Genomic DNA, 21470 nt, shown 5'->3' on the forward strand with positions numbered 1-21470 from the left:
TACCTCTGGACCCCAACACCTGGCTCAAAGCCACTGGCATATATGGTGACTGCAGAGGTCAATTTGGCTCTCACTCTCCTTCTCCTCACCTCTGCAGTGTTGTATAAGGTCAACAGGGATTCTCACACATTTAAAAGTTAGGAGCCCATCAAGGTGCAAATATAGGCTTATGGTCTGGGGTCAGCCACCTCAGATATGTTGTAAAGGACTATATGAACTCAAATTCAAATCTGACGACTGGAAGACCCACATAATACAGTGGTGGATACTAGCTAATTCGAATGGCCAATGATAGCAAAGGACACACACATTGTCAACATTACCTACAACATGGTTTCCTGTTCATTTGAGGTATTTTAATTCGAAATCAATTCTAAGGCAGTTACACAACATAGATAACAATACTGTCAGAACACATCTCTCTCTCCCCCAATCATTTATGAACCTTGTTGCTCAATATAGAGAACCCGCGCTTCACTTTCAGCGCGCAGAGAGAGCACTCGCCGACCTCTGATTACTCAATGAGCGCCAGCGCTGATTCCCCATGAGAAAGCGCAGCACAATAAACCAATATGACAGTTCTATCGGAGTCATTTTCCCGGCTTTACCGCCTCCTTTTATTCTGAAGCATTTATCTAGCTGATTTGTTCAGTTATTTTGGGCTATTGTAAGCTAGTTTATGTGGGCCTACAAGGAACAATATTTACGCACGCAGAAATATTCTGAGGATTTACATTACAGAAAGCTATGCAAGGTACTGAATATACTGTAGAGACTGGACTGGACTGAGTGGCCGCTGGTAGAATCGGGCACTGTAGCTCGCGCGTACTCACTCAATCATGTTAAGACATTAATGAAAGCAATCACAGTATGGCTAGGCCAAATTAAATGTTCGCCAAATTAAATGTTCATCATAGCAAGCTAGTGTGCATGTTTGTAAACAAACAGAAGGCGTCAAATGGGCACGCTTTCTACATTCCCATCCCAGACAAATCTGACTGGGGAATGAGAGATGCTTCAGTCCTTCACTCCAGCACCTTCTTATACATTTACACCAAAACGGGATTTGAAGAATTTAAAAACGAGTAAAAGCAATCTTACCTTGGATAGGATATCCTTGTATGTGTTGGCTGTAGGTTTGCGACCCAGAACCGAAACATGCGCTTTCAACTTGAGAATGCAGATCTTGCTGCCTGCTCCTTCGAAACGTCTCGTTGTGGAATTTTCACTGTCCTAGACCGTGCCAGCCGGCCACTCTCATGTCTCCCCACTGAATACAGAGGAGGAACGTGGTTGTTGATGATATGGGATGAGAGAAACCGGAGGGCGTGTTCCAGACAGACAGACATAGATGCACATTTTCTCAGCTACGGAAACCGTTGTGTTCTGTTATTTTGGTTCACCTGAGACGGCCCCTTTCCTGGTGCCATCCTTAGTTTTTTTGAGGATGTTCAGCAACAAAATCAAGGCTTTAACACAGGCCACTGTATAACCAAACACATTGGTTGTGAACGGAATTGTATGGATATTGGATACAGGTAACAAACAACCAACCACAGGTGATAGGTTTTCTTCTGCAAGTACCAGCCCACATCTAAGGAAGCTCACACATCTCCATCATGTCAAGAAGACATGTTCTCCAATTACTGAATGGACACTTCATGATAGAACATGATAAGTTGTCATTTAGTACTTAAAGGTGCTACACAGGATTCATTTTTCCTTTTGCATTGTAATTTCACAAAACATTCATTATATATCTGCAGTAATAGTGGAATGATTGTGTTTCACAGTGTTGTGATTGGCTGTGATATTCGCCTACTGATTTCTCCTGCCAAAGCTGCATCTGTCAAAATGGGAAAGCCAGAGCTTCCTGCTGTCAAAATGGGAAAGCCGTTCTGACTTTGGGGCTGTGTTATCTAGTGGAAATAGTTCTGTCACTTCCTGGTTGCTAAAATTCTACACTGTTCGCTCAATTTCAGTTTATGTGAGAAAACAAGCACTGAATAGTGTAAGGAAACTAAATTGCTGTGAAATATCTTGCAATTCGCTTAGCATTAGCCTGCATTCAAAACAAATCCCATGTGTATCATCTTCAAGGTTGCCAAGGAGCAAGCCTCCATCCACCTGACTCCACCCATTCCAACAGGGACTTTCATTCGTTGTAGGGCAGTGATTTGAACCACAATTCAGGGCAGGGCAGTGATTTGAACCACCATTCAGGGCAGGGCAGTGATTTGCTCTATGAAAAGAAAGTTATGAACACATGAGTTGAGAGTCGTGTACAGTAGGCTATATCACTTGAACTATTCACAGGGAAAGTCTACCTAAGGCCATTCCCTCTGCTTTTCAACACAAGATTTTATCCCTAAAATAACAAAAAAGTAAAAAGATGAGAAGAGATAAGAAAGACTCTCTCTCTCCTCTCAGAAGAAACTGAGGAGTAGAAGCTACACTACATGACCAAAAGTATGTGGACACCTGCTAGTCAAACATCTAATTCCAATATCATGGGCATTAATATGGAGTTGGTACCCCCTTTGCTGCTATAACAGCGTCCACTCTTCTGGGAAGGTTTTCCACTAGATGTTGGAACATTGCTGTGGGGACTTGCTTCCATTCAGCCATGAGCATTAGTGAGGTCAGGCACTGATGTTGGGTGATTCCAATTCATCCCAAAGGTGTTCGATGGGGTTGAAGTTAGGGCTCTGTGCAGGCCAGTCAAGTTCTTCCACACCGATCTCGACAAACTATTTCTGTATGGACCTCGCTTTGTGCAAGGGGGCGTTGTCGTTCTGAAACAGGAAAGGGCATTCCCCAAACTGTTTCCACAAAGTTGGAAGCACAGAATCGTCCAGTATGTCATTGTATGCTGTAGTGTTAAGATTTCCCTTCACTGGAACAAAGGGGCCTTAGCCCGAACCATGAAAAACAGCCCCAGATCATTATTTCTACTCCACTAAACTATACAGTTGGCACTATGCAACTGCTCAGCCTCCAACCGCAAGGCACTACAGAGGATAGTGCGTACGGCCCAGTACACCACAGGGGCTAAGCTTCCTGCAATCCAGGAGCTCTACACCAGGCGGTGTCAGAGGAAGGCCCTAAAAACTGCCAAAGACTCCAGCCACCCTAGTGATAGACTGTTCTCTCTGCTACCGCACGGCAAGTGGTACCGGAGCGCCAAGTCTAGGTCCAAAAGGCTTCTTAACAGCTTCTACCCCCAAGTCATAAGACTCTTGAACAGCTAACCAAATGGCTACCCAGACTATTTGCATTTTACACTGCTGCTCCTCTCTGTTTATTATTTATGCATAGTCCCTTTACCTCTATGTGCATTTTACTTCAATTACCTTGACTAACCTGTGCCCCCTGCACAGTGACTCTGTACCGGTACCCCCTGTATATAGCCTCGTTACTGCTATTTTATTGTTGCTCTTAAATTATTATTTAATTTTTTACATTTATTTTTTGCTTCAGTTTATTTAGTAAATACTTTCTTAACACTTATTTTTCTTAAAACTGCATTGTTGGTTAAGGGCTTGTAAGTAAGCATTTCACTGTAAGGTCTACAACTGTCATATTCGGCGCATGTGACAAATACAATTTGATTTGATTTGACGGATTGGGGCAGGTAGCGTTCTCCTGGCGTCCGTCGGACTGCCAGATGGTGAAGCGTGATTCATCACTCCAGAGTGGTTCCACTGCTCCAGAGTCCAATGGCCCGCGAGCTTTACACCACTCTAGCCCATGCTTGGCATTGCACATGGTGATCGTATGCGGCTGCTCGGCTATGGAAACCAATTTCATGAGGCTCCTGACGAGCAGTTCTTGTGCTGACGTTGCTTCCAGAGGCAGTTTGGAACTTGTGTAGTGAGTGTTGCAACCAAGGAAGACAATTTTTACACACTATCCGCTTCAGAACTTGGTGGTCCCGTTCTGTGAGCATGTGTGGCCTACCACTTCGCGGCTGAGCCGTTGTTGCTCCTAGACGTTTCCATTTCAAAATAACAGCACTTACAGTTGACTGGGGCAGCTCTAGCAGGGCAGACATTTGACGAACTGACTTGTTGGAAAGGTGTCATCCTACAGTATGCCGGTGCCACGTTATAAGTCACTGAGCTCTTCAGTAAGGCCATTCTACTGCCAATGTTTGTCTATGGAGATTGCATGGCTATGTGCTCGATTTTATACACCGTCAGCAACCGGTGTGGCTGAAATAGCCAAATCCACTAATTTGAAGGGGTGTCCACCTACTGCTGGATATATAGTGTATTTATTTCAAATGTTTTTTCATTTTTGGATTTTAAATTAAAATCTATTCTTGAATTAACTTCTTTCAATTCTAATTGACCCCAGCCCTTAGGGTCACGGTGGCTGTAAGGAGGATGAGACACACAGCCCCAGTGTGTGTGTGTGTGTGTGTGTGTGTGTGTGTGTGTGTGAGTGAGTGAGTGAGTGAGTGAGTGATCCGGCTCCGCTCCTCGATACCACAGGAGCCAGCAGAGAAAACAAGGTAACAGATGAAAGGATAAGGAAAGAATGGGAGTGTTTCACTGCTCTGATGCAAGCCTCACCTCAGATAACACATTCCGTTACACAGACTGGCAGCTGTGGCCTACGGAGAGAGAGAGAGAATAGATGTTTCCCTCTGGCCAGGAGAACGAGTAGGGAGACAGGTTTTCCTTGTATCAAAATTGAGGATCCATTGACAGGTCAATATTTCTCAGAGTAACATGTTAAAGACACATTTAATATTTGCGGTAAATGTTTGGTGACCCTTGGTCGAGTGTGAGGGAGTGATTCTAACATTCCCTGAGAGAGAGGTAAGGCCCTCCGTTCATTCACACCAGATGAATGCCCAGGTTTTCCTCGTACATTCAGTAGACTAGGTAGGGAGTGGAGCACTGGGATGGAATCTGGTACTGTTCTCTCATCCAGTAAAACCAGCCTAAGGTCACTACTGACTATCAACCAGCTCTTTATAAATGTGTAAAGAACAGAATGTATCCTGCACCCTTATAGTAACTTCCTATTTACCATGTTACACTCTCAAGCATGTCTGAACCCAGTAGGGTTAATGGAGGGGGGTTATGATCACAGAAGAAAATCTGCTCTTTGTGGAAATACAAGTTGTGTCTTGACATGTTATCCCATTCAATGTTCTTAAATCCAGCTCCTCCATCATAGCTAAGAGTTTGCCATCCAGGTGGAAGAACCGGTTCACGTGTCATGATGGTAGACATAGTTTGCACATAAAGTATATGAACGCATAGTTCGTGTGGCACAGTAGTTCTCACAGTGGAACACTTGGAACATTTTTATGGCCCACGGTTGATTTTTTACTGAGGATAATACATCAGCCCCATCCTGCTTCTAGTTCAGCCTCTGGCTCTGCATCAGCAGGAGGGGTTGTCTGGGTTTCTCCTGTGGTGCCTCTCTCTCTCCGGCATTGGTCACCAACCGGTCGATCGCGAAAGCCTTGCCGTACATTTTTTTGGATTCATTTTGAGCTGTTCCCGTTAGATGTACTTGATTCAGCAGCCCTAGGGCCGGGAAGGAAAAGTGTTCCCATTTTCAACCATTTCATTTGTCTGAAGGTAGTACTCCGTCTCCCTGACAGCCCAGAGATCAAATCAAGAGCACCTATAGGTCTAACGCTGGTCAATCAGATAGATCAGATCATCGTGTCTGCGCAGTTTCCTCGAGCCATAGACTGTAAAAAGAAGCCTCGAACGTACAGCAAAAAATTATAATGTGAAATTTCAAAACTTTTAAAACCATTAAAACTAGACAACGAATACAGCTGCTGTTTTTAATGAGTAAGTTCATGTTTAAATTGGTATTCAGCACTGTCAATACTTTGTGAAACATTTGTATAAGTCATTAAATGCACGTTTCGATAAGGTCTCATTATTATTTGGCTTGTGTCTTTTTTAATATCGAGGAATATTTCACTTTCTCTGGTCATAGGAGTAACAACATGGATTGGTGCATGAACCAGAAGTAATGCAGTGCGACTTATATTTCACCATCAGCTGGAAGACTGTGCTCCCGTTTCTCAGCGGAGTAGGACCATCTGATGGTGTGTCTGAGGGGAGGGGGCAGCGGTGAGCCTGCCTCTCACCCGAACCACCGCTGCTTCCACCCCTCAGACGGACCATCAGATGCAGGCCATCAGTCCAGTAAAACAATAAGCACATTGTTATGCTCACTCAGCTGTGCCTCACAAGTAATACCACACAAACTCTATTGCCAGGGTGATCACATACCTACAGTTTAAAATGTTCTGCGAGGAACAACATGTTTTAAAGTCATGTTTATTTTTTTAAAATTTTTTATCTTAGCGGTAGATTTCGGCTTGCATTTTGACTCAGAAAACGTTGGTGACCACTGCTCTAGGGTGTCTATTATCTCATCTACCGGTCAGCCTGCCTGACGAGCCACCCTTTCTGCATACCAATAGCTGTCAGTAAGCCTCGCTTTATGAAAGGAACGACAATGCTGGTTTAGATCCGTGGCGACTCACCGGTGAGGTGGGTTTTCATTCCATAAATTCCGCATTCGCAAGTGCTGATTCTTAACTCTTCTTGAACTGTACTGTTGGTTAAGGGCTTGTAAGTAAGCATTTCACGGTAAGGTCTACACTTGTTGTATTCGGCGCATGTGACAAATAGTTTGATTTGGTAGCTGTGACGTTAAAAAGTGAAGATTACAGAACTCAAGAATTCTAGTCAAAATGCGCTGATTGAAAGGTCAAGAAATATCTAATCAAAATGTAATTACTTTCTCAAGTAAAGTACATTTACAAGACTTTCGCTAGTAAAGTCAAGTATGAGATAGATTTGATAAAATATATCTTGTTTTGCCAAAAATAATGGCAGACAAAGGTAGTTTAAGGCCAAGTGAGCATGTTTGTTGTTGCTTAGCCTAACCAGTCAGATTGTGCATATCTCAAATAAAGTAGACCAGATTCGAGTGCCTATTAAAATCACAGGAGGAATATTTGGAACAGGTTAAATAGGTTAAATAACCTATGCATTTATATATAGGAAAATGTTACGAAACGATGCAGAAAACCAAAAACGAGCCAACAGTGCTCTCTAGTGGAAACAACAAGAATGTACAATAGTCATTTTGAAATCAGTGATTTGCATTCTTTCCTTACACAGCATTGCCCTCATGTGGTCATACGGTTGGGGAGATCCTGCTGTATGTACCTCTGGGCAAATTGAGTTGTTTTCACTTGGAACAAAACAGAAGCAAACAAGCCAAAACACGGAGGAACTATCCTGAACTTGTCCTATAAGAAACCTTTGTTTTTGTTGCAAAACGTTTTACTACGGATTGCACTAATGAATACACCCCCGGGCAAGCTGTTCACCTGCCATAAGGCCATCCATCAACTCAGTCACTCATAAATCAGTGACAGCTCGATCTTAATTGAATACTTTACACCGAGTCAAAATTTTATTTGACAGCATATCATTACGGTAAACAAGATTTCTGCAAAAGTTAATATATCCATAGTGTTGCATTTCATAAAAATAGGTCGTTCACTTATAGTCTGGGACTATCCATAATAATACATTGAGTCATATTTATAATAGCGACACACCTGTACAAGGTCAATAACACGGCTAATAATAACACTACACAGTGATACCCTGCTGCATTAGGTAGGCTCAGGGGGTTCATGTATTGTACGTGCCGCCAGTCTTCAACACACTCACCGTTTTAGATATACCTGTCTCTTCTGATCTGTCCATAGAAAAGTACTGATATTTGCCTCAATGGGGGACTGCTCTGACGAGAAAAAGTGGCGAACTGTGTAACGAAGGAAGGACATTCTCCCTTGTCTCTAGTCTACACAGAAGTCATGATAGGCTTAGTGATGAAGGTGCAGTATACAGTCAGGACTGGCCAGACACTATAGGAATGGTTGTGTGTGGGGTGAACACAGTGGCACTGTTCAAATGAATCCTTTCTTGAAGTAACCAGTGACACTTAACATGAATGAACATGTACCTGTTTTACATTATTATATACGTCTTTATTGTCATTTAACAGATGCTCTTATCCGGAGCAATTATGGTGAAGTGCCTTGCTCAAGGGCACATGGGCAGATTTTCCACCTAGTCGCTTAGGATTCAAACCAGCAACCTTTAAGTTACAGGCCCAACGTTGTGAACCTCTAGGCTACCTGCTGCCTACTTACTTGAAGTAACCACTGTTCTTACACAATGTTAGAAAAGAGAGAAGGAAGAGAGTATTCAAACAGGCCCAGACAGCAGCTGAGCCACAGACTCCTGTCTACTCAGGGTCAGTTCCCCAGCACAATTTATATGGCAATTCTCTGAACCAAGTATTTTTTCCTCTCGTAAATAGAGATTCCAACGGCCCCCGAGCATCACTCACCTCTCTCGTATCATTCCTATTCTGAAAGACTGTCTGCATTTCTTCCACCCGGAGGGGGGGGGGGGGCAGCTTTGTTCTGCCAATGTCGTCCTCTCTTTGCTGGATTGTTAGCTCGACACGGCAAATTACCACTCAAAAATCAGATGTTTGCAGAAACTAAAGGGGACACATTCGGATTGCTCCTTAATGACTTTTCTTTTATCGCCAAGAATGATTCTTGTGTCTGTCAATGATCATAATGTCTAGATGATTGTAGTCTCTCCACATCTCCATGTACAGTATAATAGTTATCAGAGCAACAGATGAATTAGCTTCTGTGAGTCCCAGGGCCAGAGAGAGGGTTTGAGAGGGTTTAAAAAACAAATAACTCTGCCTTAGTCATCGGGTGACAAGGCGGTTCTAAGGGACGTGTGTGTGTGTCTAACTGTGTATCTGTGTAAACTGGTGACAGTAAAGTTCAGACAGAGCCACTGACAGAGCCTCCACTGTCTAGAGTTCCAACATTAATTGGGACACAATCTGGTAGAGAGAGATGTGTGTATATATACAGTATATTAACGTAGCTGGCTATGTAGACGGCATCACTTAGAGACTAAACAAATGTTGAATGAATATCCAGACAGTTGTCAGTTGTAATGTATACATATGCGTCTTTGGGAGATAAACGTGTTTCATGTGTTGTGTAAATGAACAGCGTTAAGTGAAGCCACAGACCATTAGACACATTGTGATGAATGAGCTCGTGACAAATGGCAATGTTTCTCTCTCCCTCTGATCCCCACCAGAAATACTAGTGTAGTTTCCTGCTTTCATACACGTGCCATATTTTCACCCAAACACGATTACACCATCTGTTAGAGATGTTCTGCCTAGACGTTTCGATATCTCACGATGAGATACCAACAGAACCCCAAAAGTTGTGGAACTGTCTTCAATCTGTAAGGAAATGGAAAGATTTGCTAATGTTTTCTGACCAAATAAATACTGTGGGGTCTGTAAATATAGTGAACACATTTCAACAATCAGATATAAAAACATGAATGTCCGTCATGGCACAGATGTATATGAATATTGGGACATTGGTATTGACTGTACGGTAGCAGCCTGGATTGAACCACATCAGTCTAGAGAGTGTTCTAGGTTCGTTAAGTCCATAACAGACCTCTCTGTCAGTCTGTCCCTGATCGTAAGGCACTCTGCCCCGATATCCCATGAGCCTTCTTCACTCTCTCCACCAGACAAACCTCAGCAAATTGCTTTGTTCGCGAAGCACAGTGAGGGGGAGATGTATCTCCTGTGACCCAACCGTTGATGATTCAAGCACGTACAGCCCTTAGAGTCCACTGCAGTCTCGTAGAATGGGTCCACATAGACTAGAAATGCAATATCATAGGCTGGGCTGTGGAGTTATAAGGGAGTGTTGAAAAACGGTGTTGTGCTCCTTCGCTCGTCTAGCTTATGAGGCGTCTCAGAGCTACCATTGGCCCGACTAGGTATGCATTAGAGATGATCACATGTCCCACATATTAATACTCATCATATAATAGATTTATTTCTATACCACTTGATAGATTCCTCGGGATAGCTTCTTCAGTCTCGTACAGTCTCTTATTTAAGGCAAAGTCCCATTAATGCGTATACTCTTTTTCTAGTTCTGGTTTTCATTCTCTCTTTTTAAAATACACAAAAACAGGCAACCCCTCTTCAACATTCCTTTCATAAAATAGACTCCATTGTATAAAAAAACTGCAGTGTCACAGTCAACCAATCGGTGAGTGGTTCAATTTGCATGTACGTCCTGGACTGGAGTGCTGTGGGGATTTGAGCACTTCCAAATGAAGTTCCTGTATTCGGACCCCTTAACACTGCTCAAGGATCCCGTCACGCTACACACATTCTGCTTGGTTTCTTCTTGTTTTGAATTTTTAAGTGGATGCTTTCCAGTTCTTAAGGTGGTCGGTGTAAAATATCTCTCAAAATAATTTAGAGTACAATATAAATAAAAATGGTTCTCTAAAAACGCATGGAGGAACCCCCCTTTACATCTGAGGTCTAGAGGGTGGGGTAGGGGAGTGCAGGCAGGGTGAGGGGAGTCAATGAAGGGGCTAGCCAGGCTTAGTGTAGCCCGGCCTGGGGGTCTGGTAGTGGGTATACTCCAAGGTGTTATCTGCTCACAGTGGACGTGCCCGAGCGCAGGGTGCTGGGCAGCTTGTCAGAGCCGGGGATCTTCCAGGGCCCAGGGGACACGGTGGCCTTCCTACCTGCTGCTGCGCTGCCACTGCTGGTGCTCTTGTTGGGGCGGCAGGGCCGGGTCTCTCCAGGGCCCCTCTCTGCCTCTCTGGGCCTGGGCTTCTCCTGCGCCGGCTCCCCCTGATGCCCGACACTAACGTCTGGGTGACTGCTGCTGCTGCTCTGAGTACCACCGCTGCCGCCGTTCCCGTTAGAGTTTGTGTATGAGGGCTGGGAGTTTTTCGTCGGGGACTGTGTGGGTTCTCTTTTCCCGTGGGACGTGCTGCTGCTCTCCCCAGCTATCCTCTCCTTAGACCTCCCCCTGGAGGAGCTTTTGGGCTCCCCTCCCCCAGGTAGCAGCTCATCCCTCACCGGCCCTCCGTCTTTGGGGCAGCTCCCTCTGCGGGTGGACCTGCCACCTTCTTTCTGCTTGGCCCTACCACTACTGCAGCCACTCCCGCTGGGCTGGTCGCGGTCCCTCCTCCCGTGGCCGGTCTGATCCGGATTATGCGGCTCGGTCGAGGCCTTCCGGGGGCTCTGGGAGCGCTCCACCCTCCTGCTCTCTTGCGCCGCCGGCTCCCACGGGACCTCCTGCGGTGGCAGGCGAGCCAGGTTGGGGCCTGGGGGCTGCTGGGGCGGGGTCAGATGAGATGAGGGCGATGGCATGGTCAGAGTGTCTGGGGGCAGGGCTACTTCCGACAGACTTGGGGAGGCTGAAGGGCGTGCATCCCAGGGGGAGGTACTGTCTGCTGGGGCACAAACACACAGTTAGACATGGGAAAGGATAGTCTTAACAGTCAGGGGCGAATCCTACCTTCCATTTACTTAGTCATGCATGGATGTCAATGGGAGACTGAGTGAAAAGTTGACTTAAGTGGAAGTTCGCCCTATTGAAATATATCTATGAATCTATAGCTTTAACCAAACAACACACACCAAGCCAAAAAACACGCCTCTAGTCTACATGGATGACAGCAGCCATATTGTAGCAATCACAACAATCAAACCCAGTCTTTGTGGTATGGGCTGCAAGTGAAATATCACTTCACTCCTATAAGTCACACACTACAAGTTCACTTTTAGGCAGCATACATCTCAGTTCCCTAGCTCCCTTTAAAGCCTCAGCACTTATAAGAAGTGGACAGAAAAATCACAAAACAGGTTTAATGGAATGGATGATGTGCTGAATCAGGCAGTGCTTCAGCCTGGCTCGGGAGAGAGAACCTGCGGGTTCGAGACTCCCCACCAGTGCTCTGGGCTGAGTAACCACGGTAGTGGCTAAACCTACAGGGCTCTACCTTCTCCTGAGAGGCTGCTGCAGCTCACAAGGCCTGTTAGCTTCTCTCTCTGCATCGCTGAGCTAGCAGTCCCAGGGTTATCATTCACAAACAGGTAGGCAGGGAAGCCTCGAGGGAGGCTAGCGCCAATCGTCTAACTAGCAGGGGGAAAGAGGGAGGCTTGGCTAGCTCCATGAGCCCTCATTACAGACTAGATGGACTCCCAGACCAGCTAGGGAGGTCTGGTGATTGGAGATAGCTCAGTGAGCAGGCTCACAGTCGATGCAGGTGCCTGTTGCGCTCTGAAACCCTGGACATTTCACACCAGCTCATTCTCCTACCCATCAGCCACTGCTTGTTGTATTGAAGTGATGAACCATCTCCCATGGAGGCTGTGTGGCCCAATAGGATTGTGGGAGGGAGTATGTGTGCTGAGCTAATGACTGCTGTCACCTTGGATACGGCTCTGTTTGTTCTAAGGGGTGAGGGCCCTGCCACCCAGCTAGCTGACTGGATCCAAACTCCATACTCTAGTACTCTACTCTGTATAAGGGAACACATGTACACATGCACTAATACACCCACACAATACACAGCATGCACACTTCCACATACTCACAAACGTCATGCACGCGCGCACACACACAGTATCATATTGTGTGGTACTAAATGTGGCAACCGTTTTTTATTCCACTTCATTATTTCATCAGGATGCAGTTTTTATAAGCTTTGAATTCTGTTTCCTCCGCAAAGTACTGTATAAACTAGCTGAAAATACAGAGCCGCTTTGCAAAATGTAGTTAAATACTCCGAAGCAGCGCATCAAGCTCCATAAATACTACATCCTCTCAGTATACAGATAAACCTAGGCCTGTAAAACATCTACGTTTCCACACAATCCCCCACATCCATGTTACAAATGGCTATTCCACTTTTATGTGACTGCTTTTCCCAGAACACACAGGTTGATAGTTGATATGAAAAGTGACGCTGGTGATTTAATATGGCGTCCTCTGGCTGACAGTGTAATGGGCTCATGGTGCGTATTTCACAGCTTTATGTCACCCGCGGGCAGGTAATAGAAAAACCCTTTCTGATGGAGGAAAGGGGGGAGAGAGAGAGGGAGAGAGAGAGAGAAAGAGGGGTGGGGAGCGAGACAGAGAGAGAGGGAGGGAGGGAGAGACAGAAATAGATAACAAAAAATCTCTGTCATAAATGGCCTGGGAGAGGAAATCAGAAGTCTCCTAGCAGTGAAGATGGAGACAGACAATACTATTTCCTATGTTTAAAGACCCTGGTCACCTGCCAAAGCTAAGTGCTGATGACTGTATTTCACAGTGGAGGCCTTGGCTGGCTGTGGAAGAGTCATGTGCAGTGCTAGCCTCAGCGCTAACTCACTACCCACAGGCCGGGAGTGTGACTCTCCGATACAGAGGCCAAGGGAGAGTCTGACACATCGTGACTTATTACCAAGTGGGCCGCTAGGTGCTGTCATTCCCTGAGGTGCTGGGGACATAAATGTCTGTTGGGGGCCTCAAGGTGCACCACGGTGGGATTTTATCACAGGCAATAGTCTGCCTATATATTTCTGACTAATCTATCTAGACAATAGTGGCTGTCAGTTTGAATCACTATTTTGTAAAAGTTGGTTCATGGATCTTTCTAAATGTGTAATATGTATTATTGTGTGTACATTCAGTATAATATTTCCATTGGGCTGGCCTGATGACCATTTGGACATATGCCATGTTCAAGACAACTGGGAACTTGGACATCTCAGATTTAAGTGTGTTCAAGACAACTGGGAACTTAGAAAAAAAACGAACCTCGACTGGGAAAATTAGTTTTGAACAGTCAAACCCTGGCATCTTTATAAAGCTCAGAATTTCCGACCTGAAGATCAGTGACGTCATGATTTGACCTCGTTTCCCCCTTAGTTGTCTTGAAAGTCCAAATGGCTGAGGAACTAGGTTGATGTCACTGTGATTGAAGTGGAGAGGAGGAGCCAGTGTGTTCTGACCAGGAAGTCACAGCTGCAACACATGGCATGGGCACACAAAAATACACCGCACCACAAACCACGACACCAAGTAGAATTAGACTGGAACATGCAGATCGTCACAAACCGTGTCTTTAGAGTGGCCCATTAGGAAGAAATAGGGGGAGCCATGCTTGTCACTTTTCATGCACATGGAGAGACTGGAAGGTACCATTCCTAAGGAAAGGGGAGTAACAACCTATACCAATCATTAGGGTTAAATCAGACGCCTTGAAAGGAAGAGTTACACTATTGTTAGTCAAGAGAAAGACAAGTTTATCAGTGTTAAAGTATTAAGTAGAGAAAGACATTGCTATGGGTGAAGAAAATATCTACATTAGAAGATAGGCATGCCAGACATAAGCAGAGTTATAGTTATAAAGTTCATGTTTTTTGTCATTTTTAGGCCATTTTCTACCCAATTTCGTGATTACGAAATTGTCTCATCGCTGCAACTCACCAACGGGCTCGGGAGACGTGAAAGTCGAGGCATGCGTCCTCCGAAACATGACCCGCCAAACCGAGCTTCTTAACACCCGCCCACTTAATACGGAAGTCAGCCTCGCCAATGTGTTGGAGCAAACACAGTTCACCTGCAGGCGCCCGGTCCGCCACAAGGAGTCGCTAGAGCGCGAAGATCCAAGTAAAGCCCCCCCGGCCAAACCCTCCCCTAACCCAGACGACGTTGGGCCAAACCCTCCCCTAACCCGGACAACCCTGGGCCAAACCCTCCCCTAACCCAGACGACGTTGGGCCAAACCCTCCCCTAACCCGGACAACCCTGGGCCAAACCCTCCCCTAACCCGGACGACGCTGGGCCAAACCCTCCCCTAACCCGGACGACGCTGGGCCAAACCCTCCCCTAACCCGGACGACGCTGGGCCAAACCCTCCCCTAACCCGGACAACCCTGGGCCAAACCCTCCCCTAACCCGGACGACGTTGGGCCAAACCCTCCCCTAACCCGGACGACGCTGGGCCAAACCCTCCCCTAACCCGGACGACGCTGGGCCAAACCCTCCCCTAACCCGGACGACGCTGGGCCAAACCCTCCCCTAACCCGGACGACGCTGGGCCAAACCCTCCCCTAAACTGGACAACGCTGGGCCAAACCCTCCCCTAACCCGGACGACGCTGGGCCAAACCCTCCCCTAACCCGGACGACACTGGGCCAATTGTACGATTTCCGCACTGCATCGCAGGATCAATCCCAGGCAGTAGTGATTCCACAACACTGCGATGCAGTGCTTTAGACCACTGCGCCACTCGGGAGGCCCGAGTAAAGAATAATCTATAGACGTAATCATTTTAGAAGTGTGTGTATGTGACTTTTAAAATGTGATTATAGTGTTACTGGAATCAGATGAGATTAGAAGGTAAGCAGGTGTATTTGAGTGTGTTACCGCTGGATTAGCCTTGGCCTGGGGAGGGGTAAACAACAGGGTTCGAGGGACAGAATGGAAACCTACCATACTCTGGGACCTGCCCTGTGCCTCTCTTCAGGAGCAGACGCACCCGCCGGCCCCCTGACTTGATGAGCTCGATGGCCCGGGTGTGGGTCATGTCCCTGGTGGTGTCCCCATTGATCTCAATGATCTGGTCCCCTACCTGGAGAGGAGGAGAGACAACACAGTGAGAGAGAGAGAGAGAGAGAGAGAGCAATACTGTAGATAGATAGATAGATAGATAGATAGATATAGAGAGAGAGAGAGAGAGAGAGAGAGAGAGAGAGAGAGAGAGAGAGAGAGAGAGAGAGAGAGAGAGAGAGAGAGAGAGAGAGAGAGAGAGAGAGAGAGAGAGAGAGAGAGAGAGAGAGAGAGAGAGAGAGATAGATAGATAGATAGATAGATAGATAGATAGTGTGTGTCCCCGCTGTTTGTGTGTATGTGCATGAAATCCTGTTGCCATGCATGATACTGCACAGACAATAAATAGACAATAGACCACTGTGACAGTAACCTCTAAATCACCAACCCACTGAGCACCTTGTGTTACATAAACATGCGTTACATTGCGTGACAAGTTCACACCAATTCCCTGATTAGATGAACAAATTATGGAAGAACGCTGGCACACACTGCCGCAACCACCAACGCAATTATTTCTTGGCAGGCCTCGGAGATAAGCACACACACTACGTATTAAAGCACAAAATTAACGAGGCAAATTTGTTGTGGATCACAATTTATTAGGATCAATGTGTATCTATAAATCATAGTGGTGCAGAGGGATCAGAGCGGCCAGTGTAAAGCGCTAATCAGAATTAGCACTCATGAATGTGGTGTCAGTTGTCATTAATTCCTGCAGCCCATTTTATAATGTCATTTAGATTGAATTATGGCAGACAGACTCTTCCCTGCAGGGGGGCTGAGACTAAAGAGGATACCGGAATACCAATGTCCTGGGCTTTGTTCATTATGTACCAAACGGAAGAAAATGGACTGAAACAAGGAGGGTGTTCCTGAATCCGTCCAATAAGAAACAGTTGTTTACGATTTCCGTTGCGAAACATATTCCTAATGAATATGACCCAGGACATTAGCAGCTGAAGACCTGGTAGTAACCTATTAATTTCACTAATTAGACTACACCTCCCTTCTAGCACTACAGTGAAAAGGTCGTGACCTCTCTATGACTACAACATCAAGGTCGGAGGCCAATTGTACAGGCATATCCCCTGAAGGATCTCACTAACACACTTCCTTCACTTGGGAATGGGACCAGTGCCCTCTTGACTGATAGTGTAGGAGACCATGTGCTGCGGCGCCAAATGTATAAACCAATTACTGTAACAAATGGAAAAAGTCCTCGGCTAATAGTGGAAGTAATTTGAAAGCTGAGGAGAGAGAATCCGCCCGGCAACAGAGAGAGAAGGGGAGTCATTAAGTGTTATTAGGCTGATCTGAGCGGAGCTGGGCAGCCCGTCCATCTACACCTTCTGACAGTTTGTGAATGGCTGAGGCCGGCCTGAGTCATTCCCCTTTAAATGGATGGGAAGTGACTGGGTGTGGATGGGAGAATTGAACACCGAGCCAACAGCAGTAGTATGACCTCCAGATGAAGCATGGTTATCCTTGGATTGTCTCTCCTCTAGATGCTATCTCGAGTCCAGCCAAGCTTACTAAGGCTGTGTCTGAAACAGCACCCTATTGCCTATATAGTGCACTTTTGACCAGAGCCTGAGCCTTGGTGGTGTAAAAAGTAGTATACTATATAGCCGGCTGGGCGGCCGGCCCATCCCAGTTCATTTCAACAACGGTGTTAGATGAGCCTACCTTTCCCCCTCGACCATTCATCTCCCCCATGATCAGAGTTCAAACTGGGCCTGTGTGTGGCGGACTGCAGAGTTTGAGTGGGCCTTTAAAACTGTGATTACTGAAGGATAAATCACGATACCGGCCCGGGCATTGAAGAGAGAGACGAGGACCGCTAGCTATCCCTCATCCCCAGTCGATGGGTTTGGGCCTGGGCCCGCCGAGCTGCATTTACCTCGCCGTGGCGGAGTGAGAGTAGTATCCCTACGGGCCGTTTCACACACATCTCTGACAGGTTCATTACAGATAATGAACGCTATTGGCCCACACTAGGGAGATTGGGCAGAGAGAAAAGTGTGACGGGTAGGAGACGATCAAGATACTTTAGGAGATATAGAAAAACTGCGATGACAGACTTATAATGTACTCTTTGTTATCAGAAAAGTAAAGTGAGATTTCTGTCTATTTTTACTCCATAAAGTGGTCAGAGTTACTCTGGATGAACATAGCAGGCTACAAGAACAAATACAGCTGTTGAGAGAGAGTGACTCATACTTTGACAGAGGTGATGGAAGGAAGGTGTGAACTGGGGGAAAACTAAAAACTCGGCACGCTCTGCATCTTTTTACAAAGAGTACTACATTTGAACGTCAATTTAGAAAATAATTGTCTTTTTGTTGTTGTTAAACAGATGGTGACCGGCAGATAGTACCCTCTATCCCTGAAGAGAACATTACGAAACGGACAAAAGTTGAAAACTATTCATGGTTAAAAACAGCCATCCTTTAATTATTCATCTGAATGTTCATAGTACCTAATGTATTATTGACTAGAGAAACGTTTCTGCTGCCAGTAAACCCACTAACCCAGCAGGTGTCAAAACGTCCCAAATCCTTCACACACTCAGCCACACTGCATTAGCAGATTATTTTCTTACAGGGCTTAAAATGGAAATTTGCTGCCAAGATAATCATCAGACAATTAAGACTAGCAAAGAATTATTATTAATATCCCACTAAACCAGCGTTGGGACAGAAGCTACTGTAAGTATGTTGAGGGGAAGTGTTAGTTCAGCGCGGGATGTGACATCGTCATCAGCCTACCCTCATCCTCCCGTTGCGGATGGCGGGTCCGTCCTCGGCCAGTCGCAGGACAAACAGGTCCATCTTGTACTCCCTCCCTCCACGGATACTGAAACCAAACCCCTTCACACTCTTCTCCAGCTCCACGGTGAAGAAGTCAAAGTCCTGGAGAAGGAGTAGGACACATTCAGACAACAGGCAGTAAGAACCAGGGAGGAGGGGAAGGAACAGGACACATTCAGACAACAGGCAGTAAGAACCAGGGAGGAGGGGAAGGAGTAGGACACATTCAGACAACAGGCAGTAAGAACCAGGGAGGAGGAGAAGGAGCAGGACACATTCAGACAACAGGCAGTAAGAACCTGGGAGGAGGGGAAGGAGTAGGACACATTCAGACAACAGGCAGTAAGAACCAGGGAGGGGAAGGCCATCAGTCACCATCACAAAAAGCTAATGGCCATGTGTATTAATATAGCCTGGTTAAACCAGACTGAATGCTGCGCTCACCATTGTTTAACTCAGTGCAGCATTCAGTCTGGTTTAACCAGGCTAGAATTACCACATCTTCCTCGTTAACCTCTCTGCCTGAACTACTGTTTCTTGCGTGTCAATGCCCATATATTTCAGTTGAATGTATTTATTGTATTCTTTATTTAACTAGGCAAGTCAGTTAATAACAAAATCTAATTTACAATGACGGCCTACAGCGGCCAAATTTGGACGACGCTGGGCCAATTGTGCACCGCCCTATGGGATTCCCAATCACGGCCGGTTGTGATATAGTCGGGATTCGAAACAGGTTGTCTGTAGTGACGCTTCCAGCACTGAGATGCAGTGTTTTAGACCGCTGCGCCACCTGGGAGACCCATTTTTGACAGCTTTACATGCTTATAATAAAAGCAAAATGTAAATTTTCAGACATCACAGGTCAATATTGTATTGATGAGTAAAGTATCTAACCTGGTAGACTTGTGGCATCTGTGGCTGGATATGTCTGTAGTCGTGGGGCACAGGCATAGGGAAGTGCCTGGGGTCAGTGGACAGCTGTCTGTAGTCCATCAGAGGAGGGTGTCTGTAGTCCAGGGTGGGTGGCTGGCGGTAGTCTGCTACAGGAGGGTGTCTGTAGTCCAACGGGGGCTGTCTGTAATCTGTGAATGGAGGCTGTCGGATGTCCGGTTTTACATCCTGCCTCGCTTTCACCTCTGACCTGTAACTAACCAACCAATCAAGTTAAAGGAAAATTTCCCACTGGGCATAAACTGGTTGAATCAACGTTGTTACAACGTAATTTATTGTCAACGTAAATGGTAATCAATGTAAACTGCTGTTTTGAGGGTGACGTTTCAACCACATAGATGATGGTGTCATGGTAACCACAATTCAATTCAATCCAATTTCGTGGTATCCAATTTATCTTATTTTTAGTAGCTACTATCTTGTCTCATCGCTACAACTCCCGTACGGGCTCGGGAGAGACGAAGGTTGAAAGTCATGCGTCCTCCGATACACAACCCAACCAAGCCGCACTGTTCCATATGTGCCACTGACTTAGTCTGGCTTTAATTACAGTTTGTCTACAAATTAATCATTGATATGTTGGATTCATGTCTCCATCTCAACGAAATATGTACATTGACACAACAATCAAAGTTAAAGAATAGGACTAAATCAAATCCAACTTTATTTAAAGTGCATTTAAAGTTTGATTTGAATGAGTCCTATTCTTTAACTTTGATTGTTATGTTGAAAATCAAACACAAAAACAATAAACAATGAATAGCATATTAACTTGTTGACAAGTTTAACCAATGATATGTTGGATTCATGTCTCTAACTCAACCAAAAATATAAGTTAAAGAATGGGATTAAGCCAGTGGCTCAGATGGAACTATGCAATCAGTAGATCTCAATTAAATGTTGATATGTCAACCAAACAATTGAATATAGCCTAAATGAAGGCTATCGTACAAACATGGCCACATTGAGGTTGAGAAACTCTAAAATCCTTCTTATAAAACATGCATGTTCTAGATAGCATGAATAGGTTGTCGCAGGTCTCTTGGAGATCTCTACTATTACTGTAATAATCTGTGCAGCATCTTGAACAGCACCATGTATTTAACATGTCATCTCAACTGCAACCCAGGTCATTTGGTTCTTCTATTAGATGAAACACAGTGATAACACATTCATTGTGTGTTGTATAAATAAACGAAATATCTGGCATTGTGCTCCCATTAGAACTTTACTGTGCTTTTAAATGGTTGAAAGCGCAGTGAGGCATTTCAGTGAAAACTAAACCAAAAATCGGACATTTTTTTTCCATTGGAATTTGGTTGTGCTTTTTTCGATGGTTGAATGCACAGTTGAACTAACTTTTGGATGTCTTTTTGAGTGGGTGAATATATAGTATGTTGTCGTCTCATTGATCAAGTTCTCAACTAAATATTACCTCATTACCAACGTTGAAATGATGTAGTGTGCCCAGTGGGTTATCACTACAAGCATTTCATATGAATGTAATGGGTAATGGTAATGCTCTCTGAACCAATTCATGTCAAATTCTAAGTTATTTACAAATACCTTGTTTGTTACAATCAAACTACCTTTGAGACAAGACTCTAGTGGTGGTAAGTGAAATCATTTTTTTGAACCACATGAAAAGACACTCAGTCTTTTACAGAGTTGGCAATAAATAAGAGTACTCAGAGAGTTTGGGAATTGTCCAGAGCAGGAGAGAAAGGACAATGACAGGGTACATTTTGGGCCCCCTGTAAGAGCTTGATGAAATATTCAGCGTAGGTCTATAAAGAAGCTATTTAGGTTAATAATTCAGGAGTCCGTAAGAGTTAAGTGATGTTATACAACAAACTGGAGACAGGGAGAGAATACCTCGCTCTCACCTGTAATTCCCTTAGGAATAGTGCTTTTACCCCAGAGATTTTAAAAAGAAGATACTACTGTGCTGTATAAGATATCTGGGACTTCCACAGCATTGGGACCAGCAGACAGTACAATACTGAGGAAGCCCTAAAGATTACATGAACCCATACACATACATGATCAACTATCTTAAACAATTTCAATACATAGGAAATGATAGAGCACTCAAATGCTGCATGTCTTAAATCGAATCAAATGTTATTGGTCACACACATATTTAGCAGATGTTA

The 21470-nt window shown here is 45.1% G+C and overlaps 2 protein-coding genes across 14 annotated transcripts in view; both read right to left on the reverse strand.

Moving 5' to 3' along the window:
• The window catches only part of si:dkey-97m3.1 (fatty acyl-CoA reductase), a 73582-nt gene extending 72006 nt beyond the window's left edge, over positions 1 to 1576 (reverse strand). The window contains exon 1 of one of the 2 annotated variants that reach the window (XM_090200761.1): positions 1102 to 1576. In XM_090200761.1, coding sequence (XP_090056887.1) covers positions 1102 to 1160 — 59 coding nt within the window. In that variant the 5' untranslated portion in view covers positions 1161 to 1576. The remainder of the gene's footprint in view (positions 1 to 1101) is intronic. The other variant, XM_021563887.3, reaches the window with a different exon arrangement.
• Positions 1577 to 7443: 5867 nt separating this feature from the next.
• LOC110490483 (membrane-associated guanylate kinase, WW and PDZ domain-containing protein 2) overlaps positions 7444 to 21470 on the reverse strand; it is a 295215-nt gene continuing 281188 nt past the window's right edge. For 5 of the 12 annotated variants that reach the window (XM_090200764.1, XM_090200762.1, XM_090200773.1 and 2 more), the window contains 4 exons: positions 19258 to 19510; positions 18319 to 18462; positions 15431 to 15569; positions 7444 to 11393 (listed from right to left, as the gene is read on the reverse strand). In XM_090200764.1, the coding sequence (XP_090056890.1) occupies positions 10582 to 11393; positions 15431 to 15569; positions 18319 to 18462; positions 19258 to 19510 (1348 nt within the window). In that variant the 3' untranslated portion in view covers positions 7444 to 10581. Of the gene's footprint in view, positions 11394 to 14050; positions 14162 to 15430; positions 15570 to 18318; positions 18463 to 19257; positions 19511 to 21470 lie in introns of all 12 variants that reach the window. The other 7 variants (XM_090200768.1, XM_090200772.1, XM_090200765.1 and 4 more) reach the window with 5 other exon arrangements.

This window comes from Oncorhynchus mykiss, chromosome 15, assembly GCF_057628025.1.
Source record: "Oncorhynchus mykiss isolate SJ-2025 chromosome 15, ASM5762802v1, whole genome shotgun sequence".
NCBI classification, from domain to species: Eukaryota; Metazoa; Chordata; class Actinopteri; order Salmoniformes; family Salmonidae; genus Oncorhynchus; species Oncorhynchus mykiss.